Raw genomic sequence first — 27,915 nt, 5'->3', positions numbered from 1 at the left:
AAATTGAGTCCGACAGGACTGATGTCGCCTGGACTTTGCTGTCCTTAGAAATGCAGGCGTGAGGATGGGAGTGGTGAAGGGGGAGGGGAAGTGGGAAGCTGATTCCTCTGGCACCTTTCCTAGGAAGTTTTGAGATTTTAACATGTGATAGCTGTGAACGGTTTGATGTGCTGTTTTCCAGATAAGATTGATAACAATAGCTGACTTGGAGCAGCTGGCTAGCGCTTGGTTTCAAGTAGATGTGTGTCAACGTACAATATGCTTCTTCATGTCACCCACAAATTGACAGAAAGAAAAGAAAAAGACTACTTAGTGGAATTATAATTAGAATGATTTCCCCCCTTCCTTTTAGTTTTATCTTTCCTGCATTCACACCACTCACACATAGTAATGAAAATGATAATATCTCAAAAAGTTTTCATGTTCAAGCTCAGTTTCAGAAAAGACCCACTATAGGATCTACATTACAATACGTCTTAAAAAAGACAAGTTATTTTGGTGGATTTGGTTATTTCTAGATATCTCTAGTATTTCCTGTCAAAAATGTTGTATGTGTTTGAAATATTTCAATATACAAAACTTAAAGATGCACTGTTTCATTTTGGAATAGAATTCTGATTGTCATTCTCAAGTGCTTCTCACAACGATAGAGGAAACACAGCATTCAATATTCTCTCTCTCATGAGCCTACTCTGTAAGAGGCCCTGCAAGATTTATTGAAGGTTCTATAGGAACAATTATTTATTACCTGTAGAGTCATACTTCACCTTGTTGCTTGAAGCCAGTTCCCGCTTCCCTTTTCTTCCATTCCCACCAGGACAGCCATCGCTCTTATGGTCTGTGTTACTTCTCACCTGGGACTCCTGCTATGGCCTAATAGCATTCTCTAAATCATCCCACGCTCAGCTGTCAGTTAATCGTCCCAAGGCCTAGTTGCATGTTGTTCCTTGGCTCCAACACCTTAAATAGCTCTCTTTGTGGTTTGCCGAATAGAGGCTGGTTGCCCTAGACTGGCATCCCAGGCTATCCGGGACCTTTTTTTTTCTTCTTTTTCTCAAGCCTGAACCATTTTCGTTTGCCACCTCTTCTATTGGTTTCCTAATGGATCCATCATTCCAGCCCACTGTCTCAGTGTGGCCTCTGGACCAGCTACATCAGCATCACCCAGAAACTTGTTAGAAAGTCAAGTTCTTGGACCTGACTGCAGACCTACAGAATCCCAGACTCCGGGGGGGATGCCCAGCTACCTGTTTCAACAAGCCTTCCAAGTGAAGTGGTTCTGAGCACACAGACATTTGAGGAAGCTCCGTTCCAGGCAGAACAGGCAACTCACCTTTTCCAAAGACCCTGTCCACTGCCCTGCCTCTGCACAGGATTCCTGAGGTGCCTTTCTCTCTTCTTGGTGAAATCCTGCCTGTATTCCAAGGTCCAGTTTGAGACACTGCTTTTTCCAGGATGCCACTCCTGATCCTTTCTTTTCTTGTTGGTAATACTCACCCGAGGTTATTTTTTCCACTGATTTTGAGAGAGAGAGAGAGAGAGAGAGAGAGAGAGAGATTGGGTGACTGACTGTTTGCCTCTCACTTGCACCTGAACTGGGGCCAGGGAACGAACCTACAACCCAGTTACATGCCCTTGATCTGGAATCAACCCTGAAAGCCTTTGGTGCCCAGGCTGACGCTCTACCACTAAGCCACACAGGCCAGGGCCTGATCCTATCTTTGATGGCCTTACTTGGTTTTCCTTCCTGGTACTAATCACTTATTCACTTACATTAGTCATCTGGTGTATCTGTCGTATTCCCCCTACTAAAGTGGAAAGTCCCAAGAAGATAGAATTTGAGTCATTCAGTACTGTGCCAAGCGGCATCTCAGATGCCTTGCACACAGTAGGCAGTCTAAAAATAGTTTGTGTCTTATTGATTTTACAGAGAAGATTGAGAAAACGAAGCGTTGCCCAGGAGGCATATAAAAGTCCTATTAAATCAGAGTGGCTTGCGCTAACTATTGTTTTGACTTACTGAAGCCAAACTAGACTTGAACGTCGATGTGTCTTCAGGGAAGAAGCCAAATGCGCTAGTGGAGAAAATTCTAACTTCTGCTGTTTAGCTGGAGAAGTTGAATTGGCTCTGTCATTTCACCTGGTGCCAAGGAAGCAGCTCCCATTATTCTGCCAATGATAGATGATTATCCTCCTCCTAACTCTCTCTCAGAGCCGTGCTGAGCTTCCTTCCACGGTGTGTGCACAGACTGTTCCACAAGAAGTGACAGTTTCTTCTCACAGAGTGTTGCCCCAAAGGTGGCACACACAGAGAGGGAAACTCAAGGGGAACAAGAGAAGCGAGGGCCGCCCCATTTTACAAACCAAGTTATGTGCGCCCTAACACAAAGGCATCCTGGTCCCACTTCCTTGTGAATGAGCAGGGGGTTGTGTGTCTCAGTGGTGGCTGGGATGGCACGAGGGGAAGAGAGTGCGGAATCTAAGCTGTCTTTGTGTTTTCTCCCCTCTCGTGTCTCTGTCTGTCCCCTCGCAGGCTCTGAAAGAGTTCCAGCTGGAATTTCAGATCGGACACAGTCGCCAGGGTGTCAGAGGCAGTGAATCCGAGCTGCCAGCGCGTGCTGCTGCCGGGCTACAGGATGGTGCGGGCAGCCAGGCCGCTGCTGCTGCTCCTCGCCTTCTTCCTCCGCGCGGATGCTGAGAGTAAGCCATTCTCCCCTGCACGAGGGGGCTGGGGCTGGACCAGAATGAGTGGTTTTGTTTGCAGTTGGCACCGGGCTCAGGGCCTCTGAATGGGTTTCCTTTGGAAGTAAATCCTGAGACACTGTGGGATTCTCCTTGGCCACCAGCCAGCCTTTGAAAGCGATTATTGACGTGACTTCCTTACCACTTCCTCTCGCTTTCTTAATGCCCTCTCTTTTTGTGCATCTCACTGCTCCTACTGTTTTGTCCTTTTTTTTATACTCTTAACCAGTTGGGTGGCAAAGATACTATGAGGCCAATGACATAAGGCAAACGGGAGCTCACCAGTTGGTGTTGCCAATAAGTAAATATTGTTCAGACCCATCAGAAACTTCTTCAGTTTTGTGGATATTTCTATGTTTAGCGAAACACACAGTGTCACAGTGAGCCCAATTAAACCTCCCAGCCCCTTATAGCTGTCATAGCAGCTGTTCCCATGTACTGTTTCCGACAGCTGTCGTCGAGTACAGCATTCAAACAAATCAAGCAGAACTGACAACTTCGTGGCGGGATGAAGGGCGTGGAAGTGTGAGAAGTCTGTGGAGCAGAAACAGCAACGTTTGGGTTCTTGGACCCAGTTCATGAGACGGAGATTGTTTGTGGTCAATTAGCTTGCCGATTAATGAGAAGATCACATCTCCTTCGTAATTAGGGCATTATTCGGTCTACCTGGTCCGCATCAGTTTCTTTTCCCATCTGTCCTGTGGCCAGTTGGAAGCGATAGTACTGGAAACAGACATGTCTGTGGCTTGTACTCAGAGCATGTCTGGTTCCTCGGAAGTGGTTTAGCTCATAGGAGAGTTGGCTGTTCTGGTTGGGGGTCCCCTGGTCCTATGAAAATGTGTATCATCTGCAGTCATTAGCTTTTCCCTCCACTGACTGTCAGTGAGATTAAATTTGATTCATGGTAAAGATGTTTCGGAGACACGGATCCTGTGTCGTGTTGGCCCCTATTAATTGCATTTTGACAAGAATTTCCTCAATAGCAGCCAATTTCTTTGTTGAAATAGGAGCTCTGTTTTCTAAAGAGAGCTTTCCAGGAGTGAAAGAATAATGTTAATAATAGGATACATATGGAACACGCATGCTTTAAACACAACATTCTCTGGTTAATAATGTATATAGTTTCCTAATTAGCACTTGGGAGTGTTGGTTTAGAGTGAAGCCAAGGAATTTTTCATACAATGCCAGCAAATAATTAACTGGGAAAAGACCCAAATGAAAGATGCTCTTGTTATTTTAAAGCCCTTTATGTCAAAACCGATTTTAAAGTTGAAATCTAAATTTAGTTTATTAAAGAAATCAGGCATATGGCTTTATTTTCCTGTTTTGGCTAGAGTGAAAAAATTGAGTTGTTTTACAATTGGTACTTTTTGGCAAAAGCATATGAAGACCTTGGGAACCCACTTTAATATCAGATTGCAGTTAGAGATTTTCTTTGTTATTAGGTAGAATTATTTGAGAAGTTATCTTTCCAGATAAGTAAGAATGTTCTTCTACTGAGTACCTGTCCTCGTGTTTAATTCTGTGGTGGGAATTGGCAGGCCTATGTCAAGAGCTTAGGATTACATACAATAATGATGTAAAACATACATTCTAGTATAGGTGATCATCCCCTCCTCCATCTCCTGCCCCTCCCCTGACTTCTCCTTCTCTTTCATCACACTGCCTAAACCGTAGAGTCTTACAAAAGCAGTAACAAGGGCATGGTTAGCAGTTTTTAGTTAAATGAGGATATGTATCCTATTATATATGCATGTGATACCAGCTTTCATAACATCAAAATGTAACCTGGGAAATGATCCATTCTCTCTCACTCTTGCTATTGCAACTGAAGTGTGGGGACAGGGGTCTTGAGACCTTGGCTAATTCATTTTGTTTAGTTTGCCCTTGTCCTTTCAGCCTTGATTTAGTATATGTTCCCTTTATCGGATTCATTTGGCATTGTTGAATAGAGTGTTTAAATGAGTCTGAGGTTCCTGGTGAAACAGGAAAAAAGCCATTTTTTCTTTTGTACATTTTAAAAGGAGAAAGAACATCATTTAGCAATCCACTGGAGGATAGTCATGGTACATGAAAGCACATGGTAAAGTTGGAGATCATTTAAGGCACTAAGAATGTTTAAAGAACAATTGATAAAATAGGATTTAGATTGTAACCCATTAAAGTGTTCCATTACCTTCTCTTACAACACTAAAAAGAATCAAGATATAGGTAGCACTGACGAAAAATTTATTTTCTTCACCATCAAAAAGATAATATTTCTCAGGCTTCTGTTACCTGTGTCGCTGGTTTATTTCTCGATGTCTTCAGTAGCACATTTAGCCATATTTGTTTTTCCTTTTTACTTGTTTTGTATTTTCACAGGCGATTCGGAGTTACATTTCAAATCTTAATCGTAGTTTGTCAGAGCAATTTGAGAACTATTAAATAATTTTCCCCCCTTTTGAAGAAGCAGACTATAAAGCATTAGGGAATGGAAAGAAGCCCCTCTAGTTTACAATGTTAATTTAATGTGTTCAATGTACTGCCTTTTGAAATGATTAACTCCAAAGAGCCAGTGAGTCAGGATTGTAATCTGCTCTGTGGAACGCCATGGGAAAGTGTTAGGTGTGATGTTGCATTAAGTAGGAGAGTAACTTAGAAGCCTTGGTTCAAGCCCAGGTGGAAAAATTGTGGTAATATCCCTAAGCAGAAAATTACAGTCTTTGCCATTGCCAATTTAAAATGGCCTACAGGTCCCCACTAGTAAGTCTGGATGTGTGTATGGATCTCATTCTGCCTTGAAGGCTTGGAATGATTTTGCTTGTTACTTGAATGCATGTACACACGGTAGAGCTACAGTCTAGGGAAAGCTAAGTGTGACTTCTGCTTGCGCACTAGCAGCAGCTCTTCTCATGCCAGGCCAAACAGTGTTCTAGTTTAGATCATGGTCTTATTGAGGTCAATTCAATGATAATGGGCATGCAAATTTGAGATGAATTTAGATTATATAATACTAGAGGCCCTGTGCATGACATTCATGCACTGGGGGTGGGGGTAGGGGGTCCCTCAGCCTGGCCTGCGCCCTCTCACAGTCCAGGGTCCCTTGGGGGATGCCCTACCACTGGCCAATTTTAACTCGATGCAAGCCAGGCAGCTACTGCCCTTTTTCATCAGACTGGTTTCACATCAATGAACTCACTTACCACTTACTGTTACATTCTAGACCTGAGTTGATACTTCAGCCACTATAATGGGACCTGCATGTTTACTGGATCATCATTAGAAACATAACTCTTGATAGTTTAATTCCTCAAGTGGTCTCATTCATCCATTTTCTATTGACTTTTGTCATTTAAAAAAAAATCTCTAATGGCGAACACGCCTTCATTTTCTATCCTTAGTGTTAAGGAACCTTCCTCTGATCCCTGTGAACTCATTGCATTCCCATCCTGTATAAAAGGAATTTGTTTCCCCCCATATGTTGTTATATCACTATATCCAGGGAATGTGTTTATTTCTTTGGCATTGGAGAGTAAGTAGACTGATGTCTATGCTGTAAGATAATCATTTTCCCTTTATGTATTTCCTAATGAGCTGCATAGGTTAAGCATTAAGAAAGTGACCTATGAATTCAAACTAGTATTAAATTCTGGCTGTCATTTTGTAATCTGGAACATGATACATCATGCTCTCTGCCTCAGTTTCCCTATCTTTAAAATGTGGATGATGATGTTGGTAATGATGATGGTGGCGTAGTTAGTAAAAAAGAACTTTAAAGTAGCTAAATTAGCAGCAGCCAGCTGTCTGCAGCAAGGAAAATATTCCAGTTGTTTTATTGATCCCCTAGGCCAGTGGTCGGCAAACTCATTAGTCAACAGAGCCAAATATCAACAGTACAACGATTGAAATTTCTTTTGAGAGCCAAATTTTTTAAACTTAAACTATATAGGTAGGTATATTGTTATTAACTTAATTAGGGTACTCCTAAGACTTAGGAAGAGCCACACTCAAGGGGCCAAAGAGCCGCATGTGGCTCGCGAGCCTCAGTTTGCCGACCATGGCCCTAGTGCAGCCGTGGGCAAACTACGGCCCGAGGGCCGGATCCGGCCCATTTGAAATGAATGAAACTAAAAAAAAAAAAAAGACCGTACCCTTTTATGTAATGATGTTTACTTTGAATTTATATTAGTTCACACAAACACTCCATCCATGCTTTTGTTCTGGCCCTCCGGTCCAGTTTAAGAACCCATTGTGGCCCTCAAGTCAAAAAGTTTGCCCACCCCTGCCCTAGGCCCATTGCAGAGTTTTCTATATTAATTATACCCAGTAAAGCTGTATCTACCTCGTAAGGTTAAGAATATGTTTCAGAATCAACAAATGTGTACACTTCAAAGCATTTTGAGTGTAGAGGGATGTGCTTTTTAAAAAACAAAGTATATTTGTTATCTCTTATCTCTGTCTGTGATGAGACCCTAAGCTTGAAGGATGGAACAGTATCTAAAATATTTGTGAATTACTTATTGTGATTGCCAATAGCCTGGCTGTAACTGATTACTCATTTGTATGATGCCCTCATTCCTTTTCCTTCACATTCTTGGTGTCTCATTTTCCTCAGTTACCTATGATTCACGGGACTCATTTCAAACAGCCTTCATTTGTTTGGGAGCCTCCTCCTTCCTACACATATTCTCTTGCTTCAGTTAATTCTGAACAGCAGGTGTCTTGACATGCAGAATCAAAGAGATTCTTGTGTGGAAACCAATCCCCTCACCTATAATTTTGTGTTTCCTCTTTTCTTTCTTCAGTTTGCTTTTGCTTCATTTATTCATTCACCAAGCTACTGTGTGTGTGTGCACATGCATGAAAAGCTTTGTGCAAAATTATATAGATATAAAGGTTTAAAGAAGTGTGGTTTCGTATCAGTTTGTACTCTGTCTTCAGAATTCATCGTTCAGTTTTCAGAACTCTCCCAAGCAGTGTTTTCAGACTCTCTCTCCAGGCAGGAAGTTGCCCTTAATAATATAGACTCAGGAGGTGGAGAACAGGTACTCAGATCCTGTCTGTGCTATGTAGTTATTCTGACCGTGAGCACGCTGAAACTCTCAAGTGCCTCTCAGCTGCAAAATGCAGATTGAAAATAACATGCACTTGATATGGTTATTATAAGGATTACATTTAAAAAGAAACTGCCTGTGAAGCATTTTTCATAATAGGATTAACTATTCACTAAATGTTGGTGGCTATTATGCTTTTTTGCTCATTAGCTTGCACCATTTCCACATTAGAGGCATCCAGGTTTAGATCTCTGTTGACAGTCATCATTCCATTAACTTCATAATTTGAGCAGTATCTTTAAAAATGTAAATATATATCTTTATTACATTCGTGCTTTGAAAGGACATTGACTGATTGGCTCATTCATGTGTTTAACAGTCCCTTTCATATATGTTTATTGCACACATATTTTGTGCCAAGTTTGGAGTTAACTACTGGGTATAAAATGATGAGGTAAATGTGAACCTGCCACTAAAAGACTTAAACTCAAGTGGGATAGACATGTATTTGACCTTAATCTCAAAGTCTTGTACTTTCTAACTATGATACATGTTATGAGGGCAGACAATAGGGAGATAAGTGGCTCATCTTTCAGAAGGGTAATAAAAGGTTTTCCTGAGTGATCTTTTTTGTTTTTACTTTGAAATAATTTTAGACTTAAAAGAAGTTTAAAACGTTTATAGGAATTTCTCATGTATCCTCCACCTAGTGTTCCCCAATCTACACTAATAAAAGAGAAAGATGCAAATTGACCATACCTTCACGACACCCACCAGCCAATCAGGAGTGAGTATGCTAATTAACCCAATAAAGATGGCGGGTTAATTTGCATACACAGATGCCTAGCGGCTGGGGGTGGGATGCAGGTGTCCACACAACCCCAATTGCTCTTGGCCTCTGGGCAGCATGGGAAGGTGGAAAGGCGGCTCTGGGCTGCAGTGAAGGCGGTGCTAGCAGCCAGGGGAAGGAAGGCCCATTTTTGCACAAATCTTCATGCATCGGGCCTCTAGTAATAGACTAATACATAATGACAGTACATTATCAAAATCAGGAAATCAACATTGGCACAGATTTGACCAGTTTTTACAACTCAAAAGGTATATATGATTCTCTTAAATTGGATCACACGCATGACTCTCCATGAATTTTGAGCTAGTACAAGTTATCAAGTGAAAGAGCCATTAGAGCCCAAGAAAGAGCATACTCATCTACCCAGACAGGCTTAACCCAGGGTGTTCTGGTGACTGAAAGAATGGATGTGCCTGGATCCCAGAGAGTGAGGAGGAGAGAGACTTCAAATCAGGCTAGACAAGTAGATAGACAGTCATTTTATACTGCAGTTATTAAATGTGACATTAAAGTATATTAAGTACTTAGATCTTCATAGAACTTGTTCAAGATCTTGGTTTTTCATTGTAAGAACAGCTGCAGGGGTGACAGAGATTTACATGATAAAGATATCAGTGAGGCTGCGAGTTAGGGAGATTCTTTGGAGCCCTGGCCAGCCAGATTGGCCATGAGATCTGTTAAGACCTGTTGGAAGTTATGGGGAAAAAGGGGGACAAGGGGCCAGAGTAGAGGGGGTGGGGGACTGGACTGCTTTGACACTTAAAAATCATTTTAGTTGACTTATGTGAAGGGACATCCCCCTAAAACTTGAGCCACCAAGAGATTACTATAATTTGGAATGAAAGAGAAAACCAAGCCAAAGAGGGACCTCATGCTTATTCAATATTACAGTACCATACAAGTAATCTGTTGGTTTGTGTGGTTGTTTTTTTTTTGAGATGGCATTTTGTTTTCCCCCCAAAAATTATACACTGCTCTTTCTTACAGTCCCACTTTGTAAGTTAAGGTAATATTATTTAAACTTACATTTATATTAATATCTGTAAAGAAAATGTGGAGTACAGAATCAGTTCAAAATTATGAGTGAAGTTCAATATCCTACTTTAAAAGATGTCTCAAGTTTTGATCTCTGACAAAAGTTTTAAATTCACTCTACAGTGTGTAATATGTTTTATGATATCACAACAGTATTGTGACAATCATCATTAAATGTGATATTAAAATATACAAATACTTAAATCTTTAGTTTAAAAAAACAACACATAGTACATTACTTTAGAGCAGTGATTCTCAACCTGTGGGTCGTGACCCCTTTGGGGGTCAAACGACCCTTTCACAAGGGTCGCCTAAATACACCCTGTATATCAGATATTTACATTACGATTCATAACAGTAGGAAAGTTACAGTTATGAAGTAGCAACGAAAATAATTTTATGGTTGAGGGTCACCACAACATGAGGAACTATATTAAAGGGTCACGGCATTAGGAAGGTTGAGAACCACTGCTTTAGAGTTAATAATACAGAAAGCATAATAAATCTATAAAAGTAAATACACAGTAGTTCTTTCTTAATTGTTTGCTATTATTATTATTAAATGTTTAAGATGCTTATAAAGGTGTAAGAGAAAAATAAATTTGCTTTAATTTTTTATCATTAAAAAGGTCCTTCATATGACACAAAGAAAGCCCTCTAATATCCATGTTTTTACTTTAAAAGTAAATGTAAATCACAACATTTAATTTAAAAGTAATATTTCATTCAGTAAATATTTACTCTGAGCCCCAGTAAGGCAGATCCTGATTCCTGTTATCACAGAATTTACATTCAGTTGAAGTGGGGCTGCAGGTGGAGGGATGAGGGAGGAGAAGTTCAGCGAGACAAGGTTATAAACAAAAGGTAAATGAACAGAGTGACTTTGGATGGTTATAAATGCTGCAAAGATAATGCAACAGTGTGTTGTGCCGTGACTGTAAGGGAGGGGACTAAGGGAGGAGACGGGGCACCCCTTCGTTTATATCAGGAAGGTAATGCTGAGTGGGACAGAACACTTAGGCTGAATAATGGGAGGGGATCAGCCATGAGAAAGTGGGAGTCAGAGCACCTGGGAAGAAGGAGCCTCGTGGGCTTAAAGGACAGAGTGAGGGCCAGGAGCCTGGAACAAGCAAGTGAGAAGAGACAGGTAGGAGAGCAGGGATGGGACCAGCCAGGCCATGTGACCCTGAGACCTTGTAAGGAGTTCGGATTGCTGGGCAAATATGTAGCGGAACAGGTATGTTTTTGAGACATCTACTGTGAAACTTGAATTGGGCAGTACTATCCTTTACTGGAACAAAATACATATTTCACAGACAGTGCATTGAAGGGCAGACGCAATCTCCTGAGCAGGTTATAGATTCATTGTCTAAACAGCTTAATTGGAATTTCCCTCGTACCAGCCACAGTAGACTTTGGGCACTAAAGCTTTCTGTTAACAAAAGCAAAAGTGCTTTCAGCTCTTTAGCTCTGGACAGTTTTGTTTTTCTGTTAAAGCCAATGAAAGTTTTATGTTGGAAGCATGTAATTAAGTGTACACTTCCTGTCATCAGTGTCCATGCCTGCTGAGAACGAGGGAGGGTGTATATGAAAAGTAGGGTTTCAGTAGGAGGGGGTTGGCCAACTTAGACCTGCAGGACAGAAGGGAACGTGGGCAGGTCTGTTCTCTGTATGCTTCCATTAGCCAGGATTATAGCAGTAGGATCCCTCGGTGATCCCTGGGTTGTATCTCCTCTGTGGATGGCAGCATTGAAATCTTATCTGGTAAACCGCTTCCATTTTGGGGGAAAAAAATCTTTATTGTTTATGTGATTTAACATATTTGGACTTAGTTTTAAGGCCAATGGGGATGTAGGGTAATAAGTAAAATATGTATTATTAAACCATAACTTGCATGTGTTTTCTGTAAGATAGTACATGTTAATCAGCTAGATTTGGCTTAAATGCTGGCTCTTCTGCTTACCTGCAACAGGTGTCTAATTTCTTCTGGCCCTTTGGAGATGCTCTCAGTTCTCACAAGATTCTGTGCTGTTTAAATGAGACCCTGTATGTGTCTAATACGTGGCAGGTACTTAGGGAAGGTTAGTTTTCATCCCATTGTACATACGATAATGCTTGATGTGTGCAGAAATGCGCTGTCTAGAATTTTCACCGATTGAGATGGTTTTCAGATTAAGGAATTAAGCAATGCAGTATGTATCCGAGAGCAGCAACAAATGGAACCAAGTGCCTACAGGTTAGACTTGTAATATAACGTACGTGCGGTACTCCCTCCTGTGTTTATGGCATCCGTGTAGCCCAGGGTTTCTCAGGCTTTGCACTTTTGACATTTGGGGCTGCACAATTCTCTGTTGTGAGAGTGCTTAGAATGTACAGCAACATTCTTAACTTCTACCCAGAAGCACCTTAGCCCCCAACTGTGACATCGAAAATGTCTTCAGACATTGCTAAATGCCCCCTGGGGGCAAAATCACCTCTGGCTGAGAACCACTAATGGTGTGTAAGCTCGAGCAGAATGTTAGGGCAGAGGTTAGGAGAGGTAGACACTGACCTTTAGCTTCTATGGGGCTTGGAAGGGGGGAATTTTGGCAGAAATACAATAGACCTTTCACGGGTTCTTGAAATCAGCAATGCAAATTGGGGAAGAACCTTCATAGATCTGTTCCCTATCTGTACAACCAGAGACAGGCTGCCTCATTTCTTCATGTTGCAGTTTTGTGGTCTGGAGTATGGCATGGTCGGTGTAGGGTTGCAGTGAAGGTGGAATGTTAACCAGTGTTCAGTGCTTAGAACTATGCCCCATACATAGTAAGTACTACATAAATGTTAACCATTGTTACCTTAACTCTTTATTGTATAGTATATACATTTAATTTGTTAATATATTAGTTTTAGTTTATTTTAGCAATAAAATGCGATTTCTCTCATAGTAATGACTGCACTAACACTACTCCCTTGCTTATATAGCGATTTAAACACTTTGTATCTGTAATCTGATTTGTTCCTGAATATTCTAGGAGCGCACATTTTATCATCACCACTTTTCAGGCAAAGGAAACCTACGGTCAAAGCAGATGACCTTCCTGGAGCAAAAAGATGCTTAGTGGATGGAGAAAAACCTAGAACTTAGCTCTCTTGCTCCTGTCCAGGGAGGTGACAAAACAGTTAAAAAAGAGCTGGCATAAGATGCACAAAAATGCACAGCAGCCAACACGTGCACAGAGGCCCAGGTGATGCCGCCACCCCAGCAGGCCCTGTGGCGCATCGGCCCTGTGGTTGTCTAGGAACCTCACTGAGGGTCGGAATGAGGAATCAGAGTCGTGGAGAAAAGCTTATATCATGCCCACAGTTTCTGTACTGTTTAAGAGGCATTGAATGACTTTTAGAAAGGCTTCTTTCCCATTTCAATTTAAAAAAGAACACACGATTGACTTGGAAAATTTTGCACTCTCTCTGCAACCAGTGTTTCATTATAAAATAATTTTCATTTTTTATTAGGCTTCTTTGTTGCTCTTACCGGTCAGTTTGGTTCTAAATTGTCAACAGTAACATCAGGCTTTGGATTTTTATCACTGTAATCATGACGCTTATGATGCGGTGGATTGGAATCCATGGCTGAAATATTTTACAGCTTCTCTCAAGGTAAAGTCAGATTCCTGTCCCCTTGAATGTGGCTGGTTCCTTGATGTGCTTTGACCAAAACAATGATTCAGAAGTGATGCTACACCAGCCCAGGGCCTAAAGCTTAGAAGTCTGGGAGCCTCCATTTCCATTCCAGGGCACCTTGAGTCATCTTAGAAGGCTGCCCAGCCAGCCTGCTGGAGGGACCCCATGGCAGAAAGCAATGCCCAGAGAGCCCATATATATTGGAGCCCTGTCAGTTGCAGAAGCAGCTATGTGAGCAAAGCCATCTTGGCTTCCCGGCCTCCTCCCGATGACTACAAGACATGTGAGTGACTCAAGTGAGATGAGAAGAATCGCCCTCCTGAAGCCCGAATGGCAGAATTCTGTGCAGAGAAATCCCTGCCTTAAGCAAGTTTTGAGTTAGTTTGAAGCACAACAACACATAACTAAAGCACATGGTGATTAAAGTCATCAAAATGAAGTGCCTACCAGCTTGAGGAGCAACCTTGGACCTGCAGTTGCTTTGTTCTAACTTCTCCTTGTACTTGTAACACAGAAGATGTTCTAGGTAATAGTCCACTTCTGAGTAGATAAACACATTGATATACACCAGTGAAAGCCTGACCTGGTGCTAAAATTCTGAAGCCTTGACACATTTGCAATGACCCTTGACCAGAGGTCAGCATGTTTTTCTTTTTTTAAAGGACCACATAGTAAACACTGTAACTTTGTGGGCCTTGTAATCTCTGTCACAACTACTCAACACTACCTTTCTAGCAAGAGAGCAGCCACAGACAATACATAGATATATAGGAGTGGCGATGTTCCAATAAAACTTTATTTCCAAAACATGCCGTTAGCCGCATTTGGTCTACGGTTCATGGCTGAGGACACCTGCCTTTGACCTGACACAAGCTCTCACCAGACAGTAGAAAGTGGAGAGGACATTGTTTTAACCTGGAGATTAGTTAAGGGAAAAGGAGAAGCGTTTGATTAGCCTCTTTTAACACTTGCTTTGTTAGTAATGTTTATCGGGAGCAGATTCATTAGCATAAGTAAGCTCAAGGAACACATCTCTTGATAAACAGAGATGTTTAATAGCATCTCACCTTTACAGTTTGTGCGGAAGAAGCCTCGCATGTTGCTGTGCTTTCTGTCTTGTGGGGGTGCTTCAGGAACTGGCTGTTAGTGCCACTGCAGACAGCAAATTCCTAAAAGGTGAATAATTTATCAGCTGTGGGAGAGCCTTTGTTGCACCACAAGCCTCACATTTGGAGCTATAAACTTCTTAAATATCGAGGAAAAAAAGTGCTGAGACGTGTTACGTTTGCTGGGAATGTTGTAACGGGGTCTGTAAAGAAACGCATTTGTAATCATGGGTATCGAAGCCTGATATTGGTTTCATAAAGGCCGGCGAAAGCAGAAATGTCATGGGGAATTTGATCACATCAGAGGCGCTCCGGTACAGATGTCCTCTGTACCATCCCAGTGCTCATGAAGCCAAAGCAAAACAGAACTCTACCAAGAAAGCACCGCTGATGCAGTAGCAATGTTCAGAAATCCCACTTGTGATCCAAGATGTCAGCAAATTGGAAACTCTCTCTGGGGCATGAAGAGGGGGTGGCTTGCAATGGGTTGCCGTTGGAATCCCTGACTCACATGGGAACGTTTCAACAGCCAACTCCTGCCAGTTTGTCCTGGCAGCTGGTAGGAGGCACAAGTTTCTGAAAATGTATGAAGGGTATGACTGTATTTGTCTAAGGATGAGGTTGTTTAGAGTTCTATGAAGACGTAGGACTAATTAGATGAAACAAAAATCTTGGCCGAATGTGGAGGAAAATGACTAATGGCTAAGACTATTCAGCTATGGAGCAAAATCTCAAGGGAAAGAATGAGCGCCCCACCGCGTGAATCATGTGAAGCGAGCGGCAGAAACCGCGGTGGAGAAATAACTACTGTTTCTGAAATAATCAAAACCACATCAGCAAAGGGATATAAAAAGATCATTTGGCAATTGCAAAATGCATAATTCTTTTTGCATTTTAATCGTCCTGATGTGCAGGGAGCGATGGAAACAGGAAGGGTATTATGATAATTGTAATAAAACAATTGCTTGCATTCTGGGATCTATTTTCTCTAGAGAGTTTGCAGTTTAACAAATGGGTCTGACACCACCATTGAGCAGGGAATAAATTGGCTCGCTTCCCTTTGGCGTGTTTACCCAGGCCACTAGGCTCTGCTTTGTAGCTTAAAAGAAGCTTTCACAAATGACTTAACGCTCACCACCATTCTGTTTTGCTCAAGAAGTGCTTTCTCTTGTTCCAGCGTGGCTAGTGTTGTCCCTCCCCCCTTCTGACTGCACAGCAGTGCTAGTCCGTGTTTTCCCTACTCTTCCAGGTCCATCTTTTGTGAGGTCTTTGGCCACTCTCACATAGTGCCCGCTGTGCCTCAGGCACTTGGAGAAAAGACAGAGCATATGTCACTGCTCTCAGAATAGCAGGGGCAAATGCATGCAATAGTAGACATAGGAGCAAGGTATTGCCGGTAGCAACTTGTTGGAATTTGGAGGGAATATTAATAGGTAGGGTGGAGACAGAAAACATACTGGAAGGCATTAAGGCAAAGCTCAGGAGTTTGGAGCTTATCTGGTAGATCAGTGATTCTCAACCTGATGATACTTGGGAATCACTTGGGGATAAAATGTAGGTGTCTGTGCCCCGCACTGACCAGTTCTGTCAAAATGTAAGGACCACGCATGGATACTTTAAAAAATATTTCTCATTTTATTCTCAAGCACAGCCCAAAGTTACCAACTTACAGGGGAAACAATGACAGCTTTTAAACTGGGAAGTGATATGGTCCAACTTACATTTTCAACAGATCCCTGACAATTCTTTGAAGGACGAATTCAAGGGTGAGAGACCAGTTGAGAGACTGCTGTAAACTCAAGCAGGATAAGGGTTTTAAGCAATGTCTGAATTGCGGCTGTGCTTCTAGGATAAGGAGGTGCCAGATACAAAATTTATTCAAGAGGATTAAAAACGTGCAGGATTTTGTGATGGATTGAGTTGGTAAGGACTGGATGAGCCATAGAGGGAACAGCTAGAGAGGCGTGCACACTTCTTTGTGTATTTCTCCTGCGCCCCGTCTCTCCTCTGCCGACACACCTAATGCACTTTATTATAGTTTTTGTGTTTCTCCCAACAGTTTCCATAGGCGCCATCCATTACTTCTAGTAGTTAGCTGACATTCGCATTTCCATGCCTAGGACAAGTGCCTTTACTCATCTGAGATCCTGCCTCCTTTCCCCCCGTCTGTTACTGGGCTTTGATTACAGTCAGTGGTAGCAAAATCAATGCCCACATTGACCAGTCAAGTAAGATTCATCATTGAAGCAGACCAGTCCAACTCTTAGAAAAGTCTGTCATGAGGGAAGCAGCCACTAGCCTGGTGTTGCCACTGGGAACACATGTCCAGCACCTTCTGGATTTCTTAGAGAACCTTGAAATCTAGATTTATGTGGAAAACATCTTGCAATTTGACACATTGGCTTGAATTGGAAACTGTTAAGCAATAACAATAGTGAGGCCATGAAAACTCATCTTTGGGATGGATCTGTTCTGGGACCACACGTTTTCACCCTCTGTGTGCGGAGTCTCAACAGAAATTTGTAAAATTGCAGAAAATTTCCCAATCCCCGCAGCCCTTTTCTGTGGTTTGACAATAGCAGAAATGTTAAAGCACCAGCAGCAAACATTGCGGCTGATTCTGTTTGTGGAAAGTGAGTTAGAGAGTGGATTCCATTACCTGCTATCTCTCACACTAAAACATAAAGCAGAAGGGCACATTTAAAGTACTCCTAGCTGCAATTATATAGGTAGTTCTGGTGAATGTGAATTGGAGATGATGATTTATCCTTTCCTTCCCAGTTTTGTATGTTCTCACAATCCCAGGTTGAAGGACCTTGGGGCGGGGGGGCGGGGGGCTCATATCCTGAGGCCTGGGGTCAAGGCTCCCTCTCTCACTCTCTCCATCTGGTTTCTCTGTCCGCTGGAGCCAGGTCAGCTTGGCGGCGGGAGCTAGTTTTCTCTCCAGGCTGCTCTGGCTACCCAAGGTGAAGCCTCAGAATGTTGAAGGCTGAAGACCAGTTGAACAGTTGTTCAGCCAGTGAATTAGCATTTCAAAGGCTGGCCCTCAGAAGGGCACTGCCTATGTGAGCAGCTGGGTGAACACAGGATTTTACTCCGAAGGCCTTGTCGGGCTCATAAGGTAGTTGTGTGAGAATAGCTTTCTAATTGTATGAAGGCTAAAGATTTGGTGCTAAAACTTTCTTGCTTTATCCCTTTTAATGGAATATACTCTAGAATGTACCTTTCAGTTCTCAGTATTAAATATTTCAAATGCAGCATGGTTGTTGCTTCATTATTTGGGTGATGCTCATCAGAAATATCAATTTATATATGTCCCTCTACTGTATTGAAATGCCCTGAAAAATTACTGTGATATATAGTTGACTTGTACGCTGAATTTTTTTGTAGGTTTGTGTATGTCTTATAGTTTTATTCAGAAGAAATATGGTGTGGCAGAAAGAGCATTGGCGTTTAAATAAATAGATGTGGGTTCCAATTCTGTCTTTTGCTATCTACTAGAGGGGTGGTAATGGGTACGTTTATTAACTTCTCAGAGCACATATATTTTAATTTAGCGAATATATAGTCTGTCCCTAGGACTTGTCAGCATTTGGCTGGGTGCCAGGGATATGAGTGAACAAGCTGGAGACAGGCAGGAAATATGTCCTTATAGCTTATAGTCTAACCTCAGATTGCTTATCTGTAAAATCGGGATACAAACCTTATCCTGCACTTGTTTTCTGAGGAATACCTGGGATAAGGTGTCGGAGGTGCCTGACAATGATGAGGGCCTCATAATTGGTAGATGTAGCTGTAGGATTTGCTGCTTCATCTGCAATTAGAAGCCAATGTCTTCTAGTTCTTTGCCTTAAATTTACACAAGGCTATTTTCTTCCGAGGTCTTTTGGCTCTCCTATTCTAATTTACAGATGTTGCTTGGGCCCTTGAAATCTGGGCACCCTCCTTTTCTCCTTTCCAAATGTTTTGCATATATGCGACTTAAGAAATTTATCTACTCCAGAGATAGTCTCCTTATTCTAGGCTTTTGGAATAGATTACAGACCCAAAACCAAAATACATACATACATACATACATACATACATACATAAATGAATGAATAAATAAATAAATAAATAAATTTGCACCATAAAGATCACATTCTAAAGGCTCGATATTATGAAATAGAATACAACACACCCTAAAGAGTACAAATTATAAATAGTATATTGTGTTTTCAAAAGTGATAAGTGTTATAGGGAAAAAGATCAGAGTAGGGCAATGTCAAGCATGTGTGCAGGGGTTGATTCAGATTCAATTTGAAATTGGTGGTCAGGACAAGGTAAGCTTCGTTGAGAAGCTGACATTGAAGCAGATTTGACTAATGTCACCCCCATAAAATTTAAAATAATAATAATAAAAAAGAAATAAGTTATTCATGGGGAAAAGTTATTCATGGGGAAAAGCATTCTAGGCAGTGAGAACAGCCAGTTCAAAGACCTTAGGGCAGAAGCTTGCTGGACACGTTTGAGGAATAGCAAGGGGAATATCTGGACCAAAGGCTTAAAATGAGAGCACCTGGTATAGACCCTACAATGGGGAGAAGTGACCGAGTTCAGAGGTCAGGTTTCCTGGAAACAATAGTGAACTGAGGTCCCAGTTAATATAGAAAAGTTTACTAGTGATGTTGGGACGTGTTTTCTACAAACAGCAAAAACAGCTTGTGTGAAGACCCTGAGGCCAGCAGAGCATAACTTGTATCTGAAAAGAAAGGGGAAAAAAGGGAGCGTAGCAAAGGAGAAGGATAATCTATTAGAGGGAAAAGGCGAAGATGATTGTATTTGGGTTTTATTAGGATTGCTCTGGTTACAATATGTAAAGTCTGTCATTGTTCTTCGTGGCAGTGATAATTCAGGTGCAAAAGTCCTCTACTAAAGTGATAGATTTCTGTGCATACGGAGCAAAATGAATGGAAAAGTTAGGGTTGTGGCCCAGTTCCTATCTGATCCACCCGTATTTACTTATGCTATAAACATAGAGCCAAGCATTAATTGGCCAATAGTAATTCCACAGGATGCAATGGCCTGTGGTATTTTGATAAGTTAACTGATACAAAGGTTGTGACTGAGTCACTGCGGACCTCACAGGTCAGTCCTTAGGCATTTTCACCACAGTTCTTCCATCCACTGGCCGTGGGTGATGATTTTAGGTGGATAAGATGGGGACTCCGTTCAGGAACAAATCAGATAACCGGAGTTCAAACCAAATGTTTGTGTGAGCCTGGAATTATGGCACTGGACTCTTAGCTATGCAGTTGTGAGAAATTGTGTTAAGTCTTTAATTTTTAATTCTTTCAAATCCTGTTTTAGAGATTGAAAGAAAAGCGTGCACACACATAGGTTTCTAAGAATGCATTTATTTATTCGGAGACATTTCTCATACTAAAAATCAGTATTAGTTTTATATATTCAAATGTTATTAACATGAAAGACCTAATACAGTGGAATAACATACATATCAGCTGGATGATCAGCTATCCGATTAAATAAATTGATGTCTCCTGCTGGAACTACCTCTGCCACTGCTGCATGTTAAATAACTTGTCCCTTGGCTTCGTATATGTTTATTTTTCTGGGCCCATGAAGCAATAACCAACCACCTTCCCACTTTCAGGAAGCCTGTCATTCCCATACTGCCCATCATTTTCTCTCCCACCCCCTCAAAAAATAAAAAAAAATAAAGAAAACCAACAAACAGTGGTTAAAATAACAACAGTACAAGATTTTTACAAAACCTTTTAGATTTTAAGAATAGCTTATTTATTATTAAGTACTCACACAATTTAATTGATAAAGAGCAAATCAAAATATTTGTTATAGAAATGACAAAACATTTTCTTTTTGTTGATGACTTTTCTTTTTCATTCCGAACAAGAAGGTGCTGTTACTATAGGCTGTGTTTTGCCTTGCGATGATATTTAGTCAAAATGCTATTTTCCAAAATGACTTAGAACAGCACTTTCCCTCTCTCCTTCAGTCTAGTTATGCAGGACGTTTGTAAGGCAGAACGATTTGTCACAGTCTGCGTTCCATCTCTTACCCCCTTCTCTCACCCCCCACCCTACTTCTTGGTTGATTTTTAAAAATTTATATGCAGTTAATTCTTTCTTTGTGGTGTATACGTAGTTCTGTGGGTTTTGACAGATGCATAGACTTGTATATTCACCAATACAATTATGTTTCTACACCTAAGAAATTCCTCACACCACCCTAATATGTAGCCTTTCGGGTCCAGCTTTTTTCTTTTAGCAAAATGCATTTAAGATTCATCCATATTGTTGCACAAATCAATCGATTTTTTGCTTGAGTAGCATTGCATTGTACATATGTGTACACAGTTTGTTTATCCGTTTACTAGTTGAACACATCTGGGTTGTTTCAAATATTTAGCAATTATGAATAAAGTTGCTATAAACATTTATGGACTAGAGAAAAATAAATTTTAATCAGTCTCAGATGCAGTGTTCTGTGGACTTTCAAAACTGACAAAAAAAAACACAGATGTCTGGGCCCTACTCCCAATGAATTGAATCAGCATTTTGTGGATGGGACTCAGGCTAATGGTTTTATAAAAGCTCCCCAGGTGGTCCTCTTGTGTAATCAGGGCTGAGAATTAATACTTGGAGACATGTAATCATTTTATTTTTGGTAAATCATCTCTCTAGGGTTTACTTTATTATTTTTACTTGGCGAGGTTTAGTAATTATATTTAGGTAATATAAGATTATGCTTCAGATTAGTCATTTCTCCTAAGTATTTAATTTCATTTCAAGGTGGGAGTTACTGTATGCTAATTAAAACAGGCCTTTTTAAAGGTGCGCTTATTGAGGTTTTTGTAGTCATGATAGAAATATATTTATAATATGCCAATTATATTTCTCAGAAATATTTTAATAATTATGTATTTGATTAAAAAGAATACTTGTTAGTTATATACTGTAAATACATGTTAGAATAAACTAGCACTAGAACTAAATGAGCTTCCTTAATTATGAAGACAATTATTTTATATTGCAGATGAAATATATTATTATCTTATATATATTGGTAGTGAGATTTTATAATGTTTTATAATGGTATTTAACAACTATTTAGTCAAGTATGTTGCATTAAAGAGTTGACATTAATAACATTATGAATTGGACAATTTAGATATTTTACATTAAAATAAACTTTTACATCAAGCATAAGAAACACAGTTTTAAAAAAAATCTTTAACCAAGTAGAAATATTATTTGAAAGCTATCTGCTTTGATGATCAAAATGCTTACAAAGATGAATTTTTATTTCTAGCTTAACCCTAAGTCTAATATTATTCACCTGATAGAGATTCTGAGAATAATTCTGTGATCACGTGTTAGAAGGTCCTTCACATGTAAAGTTTCAGTAAAGTTTATTTTATTAAAAAACTTATTCATGATATTTAATAGAGTATATTCACATGAATTATTGTTTATTCTGATTTTAAAATACTTTCATGATGATAAATGGGACATAATGTTGATATCCTCTTGATTTAGTTCTTACATTTTAATTGCTAATAAACATGAGCTATTTAAATATTTGCCCCAGCAAATTTGTGAGAGCTGAGACTTTGAAAGATTTGCTTTCCTGCCAAGGGCTATAAGGAAACCCATTTAGAGGGGCACATATTGCTCACTATTGCCAGGAAAAGGTCTTACTAGTTAGTATTAATAATAGGAAGAGCTCACGTTTATTGAGCACCTAGAATGTGCGTCCACTGTGCTACATGAGGATTACCTCATTTAATCACTGCAACACTCCTGTGCTTTAGAAACCTTTGTTATCCTTGAATGCAGGAAGGGGAAGTGATAATTCATCCCTAGCTAGTGTGACTTCAGAGACCACATACAGAATTCCGGCATCACACTCTATTATAATTCTTTGCCCTGTCCTTACTGACTTTAAAGGAACCCTGTTCTGTGCTCCCTTGTTGTATAACTGTAGTCACGTTTGCTTTTCCTTTTTGAGTCCTGTATTTGATTTTATAGACATGACCTCCCATTTGGGTCTAGGTGCTTTTCTCTATGTCCGGGTGCATTTGCACATTGCCTGAAACGTGGTAGGTTCCCATTAACTGCTTGGCTGATGAAAGAACACAGGTAAATGTCATACAGCGCATCCATTATGTTGGGTTGAGATCCTCTCTCTTCATTTCAGAGGTGTCTGAGAAGGCTTTTGGAAACTGCATCCGTTTCCTTGCTTGGTGCAGAGCTGGCTTAGTCTGTCAGGTGTAAAGTCTAAGCTAAGCGCCTTTCATCCATGGGTGCGTTTGAGCATCCTCTCTAAGCATAGTGCATTAAAACAGGCACTGCACAAGGAAGCCCATGTTATGACTCACTCATGTTCTAAGAGAGAAAATGCACACCCATCCTAGGTAAACTGAGGGCTGTGGTGGATGGGGCAGATTACGATTGGAAAGAATTATTTAAAATTATTCATCCTAGATAATAATAGTTGATCACGCTGTAATTGGGACCATAGGGCCCATGGTTAACACCATAGTGAGAGGCCCCTTCTCCCTCTGAGGAACACCCAATAAAATGAGGCAAAGAGACCACAAAACCTTAAATTCCAAAGGAGAATGGAAAGAGGGGAGACTGGCTAGAACGTTGATCGCTCTTGCCTTCAGGCTTGAGCCCCTGCCCCTTTACTCCTTGCTCCTTATTTGTGCTTCTTTCTGATGAGATTTATGCGTTTCTTACGTCATACTAAGTACTTTAAAGGACACTTGGCCCCAAGAACAATGCAGCCAAAGCACACTGCTACTTCCGGGTAGATTTGAAAGGCTTTGTATTCTTACACGCTTCCTTTGAAATAACGGAAATCACAGAAGCAGAATGATCAAGGGACACATTGCTGTCTTTGGTCCATTGCTTGCTTGAGAGGGACATAATTCTCTTTAAAATCTGCAGCTCCAATAAAAACTAAAATCTCAGTTCTGATGGAATGTGAAGACATCCACATCCTCCCCAGGTAACCCTTTCCACACACCTCCTTCACCACAGAGTCATTCCAGTGACCTTGCCTTTGGCTCAAAGTCGGATAGGATTCCTTCCCCTTCATTTGTTCTAATGCACCCACACATTGTACAGCAGAAACCGAGTAAAAGAGCATGGTCTTTTAGGCCCTACTCTCAAAATAGAAAGTTTGGCTAGAGCTAATTGATTGTAGGCTGGCTGTTGTTCATTATCTTAATTAGTCTAGGTAATTAAATCATTAATTGATTGAAGCCGATCCCTTGCTAACAGGAAAGCTCAGTGCTTTCCCGCTTGATCCCATAAGAACTGCCATTCCGGCTCTTCACGCACCTCGTTTCGTGCTGTGGAAAGTGTGGGATTCCCTCTGCCCTTCCCGTGGGGACAGTGGCACAAGAGGACGACACCCACCTGGGGACATAGCTGCTGCTTGGGAGATGCCCTCAGTGACATCAGGAGGCAGCCCCCGCCTGGCCATGGCTAATTAACACGGGATGGTACACCCTGCAGATGCCATCCATTATGCAGACAGCCTTGCCTCTGGCAATTAACTTTCATTGTTTGTTGTGTTTTGCTTGGGTACCTTTCCGAAACCTTGGATTTCCATCAAAGGGCTCTGACACCCATTTCTGCCTGGCATCTGCCCACACGTCTTCAGTCTTGTGTGGCGCAGTGTTCCCGAGGTGAGCTCTTTTCTTCTTACTCAAGTTCAGAGCCTTGGGATAATCACTCTGTTTTCTAAATATATAAAGTTTGTTTTTTTTTTTTAACTTCAAAGCTGCCTCAGGGGTGGAGGAAAAAGGGAAGGAAAATGCCGAATTTCAGAGCTTCTAGTGAATTGGCAAAACCTTGAACACTTGTCTTCTTGTGCTGAAATATGAGATGTTTTCGCAAAGCTATTTCAAGTCTGTAAAGTTGGCTTTTAAAATGAATTGCTAATCCAATAATTACAGTAATATTAGAATCAGACTAAACAAAGGAGAAGGTAAGGCAGTAAGAAGTTGTTTTACCTTGGAATACATTTCCAACCTCCCTGGCAGTCCTGCCTAATTCCAGAAAAACTTCTATGGTAAGCCTGGTTTTATCCAGAGCCCCTCAATTCTGTGAGATTTTCTTTCTTTTTTTTTAATTTTTATTTGATGGTCTTTCATCTGATGTTCCTCCTGAGGAGAAGTGTGGAAGTAATGAAATTCATAATCAGCTTCTTTTTCCTTTTCTTGGCTTAACTGAGGCTGGCAGTTCTTTGGAAGAATTTGAGTTCTGAGCTTTTCACGTTGATATGATAGCAGTAGCAAGGCAGTGCAGGTAGGTTAAAATGAATGCCCGGCTTGCAGTTTATACATATGGACATAACGCTGTCTGAATGCTCCTAATCGGAGATAGTCATTTTTATTATTATTGACATAGCTTTCAGACAACTCTGCGTTGTGGAGAAATAGAGCAAACACATATAAATCCTGGCTGGTATCCCTAGAGAATTGTGGTTACTATATCATCTGGAGCTTACTGTGGCTTTAATTTTATCCAACAAAAAATAAACATGGGATAGATAATTATAAAACATTTTCTATCTACACATACATATGCTTCCTTTAAAACTATTTTATATGAATATGATAAAGTATGATTCTGTATTCTTGGTATAATACTATGGGTAGTAAATTGCTTTCTAACCTAGAAAGCAGATCTATTCTATATATTTCTTTTGTTGTTGCTTCTTGTTTAATGTAATAAAAAGAAAAGGAAATGGTGGTTCTGAAATAGAAAATGATGTTCCCTAAGGAATAAGAAATAACTTAAAATTTAATACTATTATTTGTTGATATTCTAACCTTTGGGAATTTGTCTTTTATAAATTTTCTTTTGATTGTATTTGTTTTAAAATTTAAAAAATACATTTGTTTAGGAATACTTTCTTATGAAAGTGATTCTACATATTAAGAAAAATGAATATGTTTTGCTTACAGGAAGGACACAAATTGAGAATCTGGGGATGGAGAGAGGTCAGAGGCTGAGCTTTTTAAAACTTACTATTGGAAATCAGGGTATAATAAGGCATTGCTAGGAGAATGTTGAAACCTATTTTACATGGATATGATGAATTTTATATAGTGACTAGAGGCCTGTGCACGAAAAGATTTGTGCAATAGGCCTGGGTTCCGGGTGCCGGAGGAAAACCAGTGCTGCTCCGGCCGGAGCTGCCTTCAGTCTTCACTCCTCACTTCCTGCCTATGTATGCAAATTAACCGCCATCTTTGTTGGCGGTTAATTTGCATATCTTGCTGATTAGCCAATGGGAGGCATAGCGAAGGTACGGTCAATTTCAATCTTTGTCTATTATTAGATAGGATGACTAGTGAACAGTACAGAGGGAAGAGGAAAGATTGAAAGCCACTGAACACACACTTTATTTTCTAAATTATATCATTTGCATGATAGGCTCTTGGGTATTTTATGTCTTACATTCCCATATTCTGTTTGTATAATGCTTTACAGTATACAGAGGAATTTCACACACATACCTTACTTAACCCTTATTACATCCCCTGGCAGGGGGGCATTATGCCCAGTTGAAAGTTTATAATAAGCTAGGACTCAAACCCAGCTTTCCTATTCCAGAGCAGATTTTCTTTTTAATTTACTATAAAAATTGTATCCCTCCCTCCCTTCCACTTTCTACCTCTATTTTGCTCCTTCTCTAATTCATTAATTCTTCCCTTTACCACTTCCTTTCCCCTTCCTCCCTACTTCCCTTCCTCCTTCCCTCCCTTCCCTCATTTCCTGCCTGAACTCATTCCGAAATCCCTACTAAGACCCTCTTCCTGAGGGAAGACCAGTGTGGCTGCAGTTTGGGGGCTTGTTGGGAGAACTACAGGAGATGGATGGAGCCAGAGGAGGAGGACAGCCACCCCTGCAAGAGCCTAGCTGGCCTTGGTTGCTCTGAAACTCTCGTTTACTGAAGGGGGTGCAGGTTGTGGAGGTGAGAACGGATGATGTTGGCTGTGGAACAGGGGAGAGGTGGATGGATTCCAGAAATACTCAGAAGGTAAACTAAACAAAAATGAGTAAATCATTTCATCAGTTGGAGAGGACAAGATATAAGGAAACGTCAAGGATAACCCACTGGAAATGCTATATAAGCATTCTTTACAGGAAAAGTGGGGCACAGAGAATTCTCAGTGTGGAAGTCTTCCTTCCATTCATCCACAGCTTGCACAGATCAAAGCAGAATCTTTTTGAGGTAGTATCCTGCATATTCATTTAAGAGAAACCTCTAAGCTTTTAGGCCTCCAGATTTTCTTCTTCTTCAAGTATTACAGTGTTTGTTGATAGATAGAAGTATATGAAATTAGGCATGAACATGATTCGATCAATTAAGTAGATAGACTTTATCACTTTTCTCCCTTCTTCTGCTGATCTCTTCAAAGAATGGTGTGTATGTTCCTACCCTGCATATGGAGTCCGGGGAGGAGATCTCGGTTGGGATAAGCCCCCAGCATTTCTTCACTGTCTGGTCTCTAACCACAGCTCCCTGCATGTTGTTTGATGAAACCCTCTTGTACTTTCACCCAGAACCCATTTTTTTTTTGGCTTTACACACAATTCTAAAATGCTTATTTATCTCACAGCCATGTTGTTCTACATTAATTTAGACAAACACCTAACCCACCCACAAATCCTGGGGGGGCAGGGGGATGTGACTGACTGACAGGGAAATGAAAAACTATACAAAGTAGATGAGAGCAAAAACTATGAGAATAGCAGAGTGACATAAATCTATGAAAAAGAAAAGTGAACTCATTAAAGAAACAAACAAAAAAATGGTGGCCTGCTAGGACCTTCCATCAGATCTAAAAGCCAAATAAATAAATAAATTCACTAAAACAGAGTATAAATAAACTGTGGCTATCAGGAAATGATTTCACCATCATGTTTTATTCTGTTTGAAAAAGCAGAAAGGCATCAATACATTGAAAATTCTTTAATTAAGCTTAAGATAAAACATGCGAATATGTATAGGTCATTGAAAAAAAATTTGTATAGACTATCCTATTCCTAATGATGGCAGTAATGAGACAGTTTTGTGGTAAACCCATCAGAACCTTCAGGTAGATTAAAATAATTGGAGGTGTTTTGGGTTTCTTCAGATAAGTACCCGGAAGTGGAATTGCTGGGTCATATGGTAGTATTATTTTTAATTTAAAAAAATATATTTTTATTGACTTCAGAGAGGAAGGGAGAAGCAGAGAGAGAAATATTGATGATGAGAGGGAATCATTGATTGGCTGCCTCCTGCATGCCCCCCACAGCAGGTATCAAGTCTCCAACCCAGGCACGTGCCCTGACCGTGAATGGAACCATTGGTTCATAGGTCAACACTCAACCACTGAGCCATGCCAGCTGGGCTATTTTTAATTTTTTGAGAAACCACCAAACTGTTT

The 27,915-nt window shown here is 40.5% G+C and overlaps 1 protein-coding gene across 31 annotated transcripts in view; it reads left to right on the top strand.

Moving 5' to 3' along the window:
• The window catches only part of PTPRD (protein tyrosine phosphatase, receptor type D), an 833,389-nt gene that overhangs the window by 428,634 nt on the left and 376,840 nt on the right, over positions 1 to 27,915 (top strand). For all 31 annotated transcript variants that reach the window (XM_015564215.1, XM_015564194.1, XM_015564191.1 and 28 more), the window contains exon 3: positions 2,534 to 2,700. In XM_015564215.1, the coding sequence (XP_015419701.1) occupies positions 2,637 to 2,700 (64 nt within the window). In that variant the 5' untranslated portion in view covers positions 2,534 to 2,636. The remainder of the gene's footprint in view (positions 1 to 2,533; positions 2,701 to 27,915) is intronic.

The sequence above is a fragment of the Myotis davidii genome, unplaced genomic scaffold, assembly GCF_000327345.1.
Source record: "Myotis davidii unplaced genomic scaffold, ASM32734v1 scaffold361, whole genome shotgun sequence".
In the NCBI taxonomy this organism is placed as follows: Eukaryota; Metazoa; Chordata; class Mammalia; order Chiroptera; family Vespertilionidae; genus Myotis; species Myotis davidii.
This window is presented reverse-complemented; position numbering and strand designations above follow the sequence as displayed.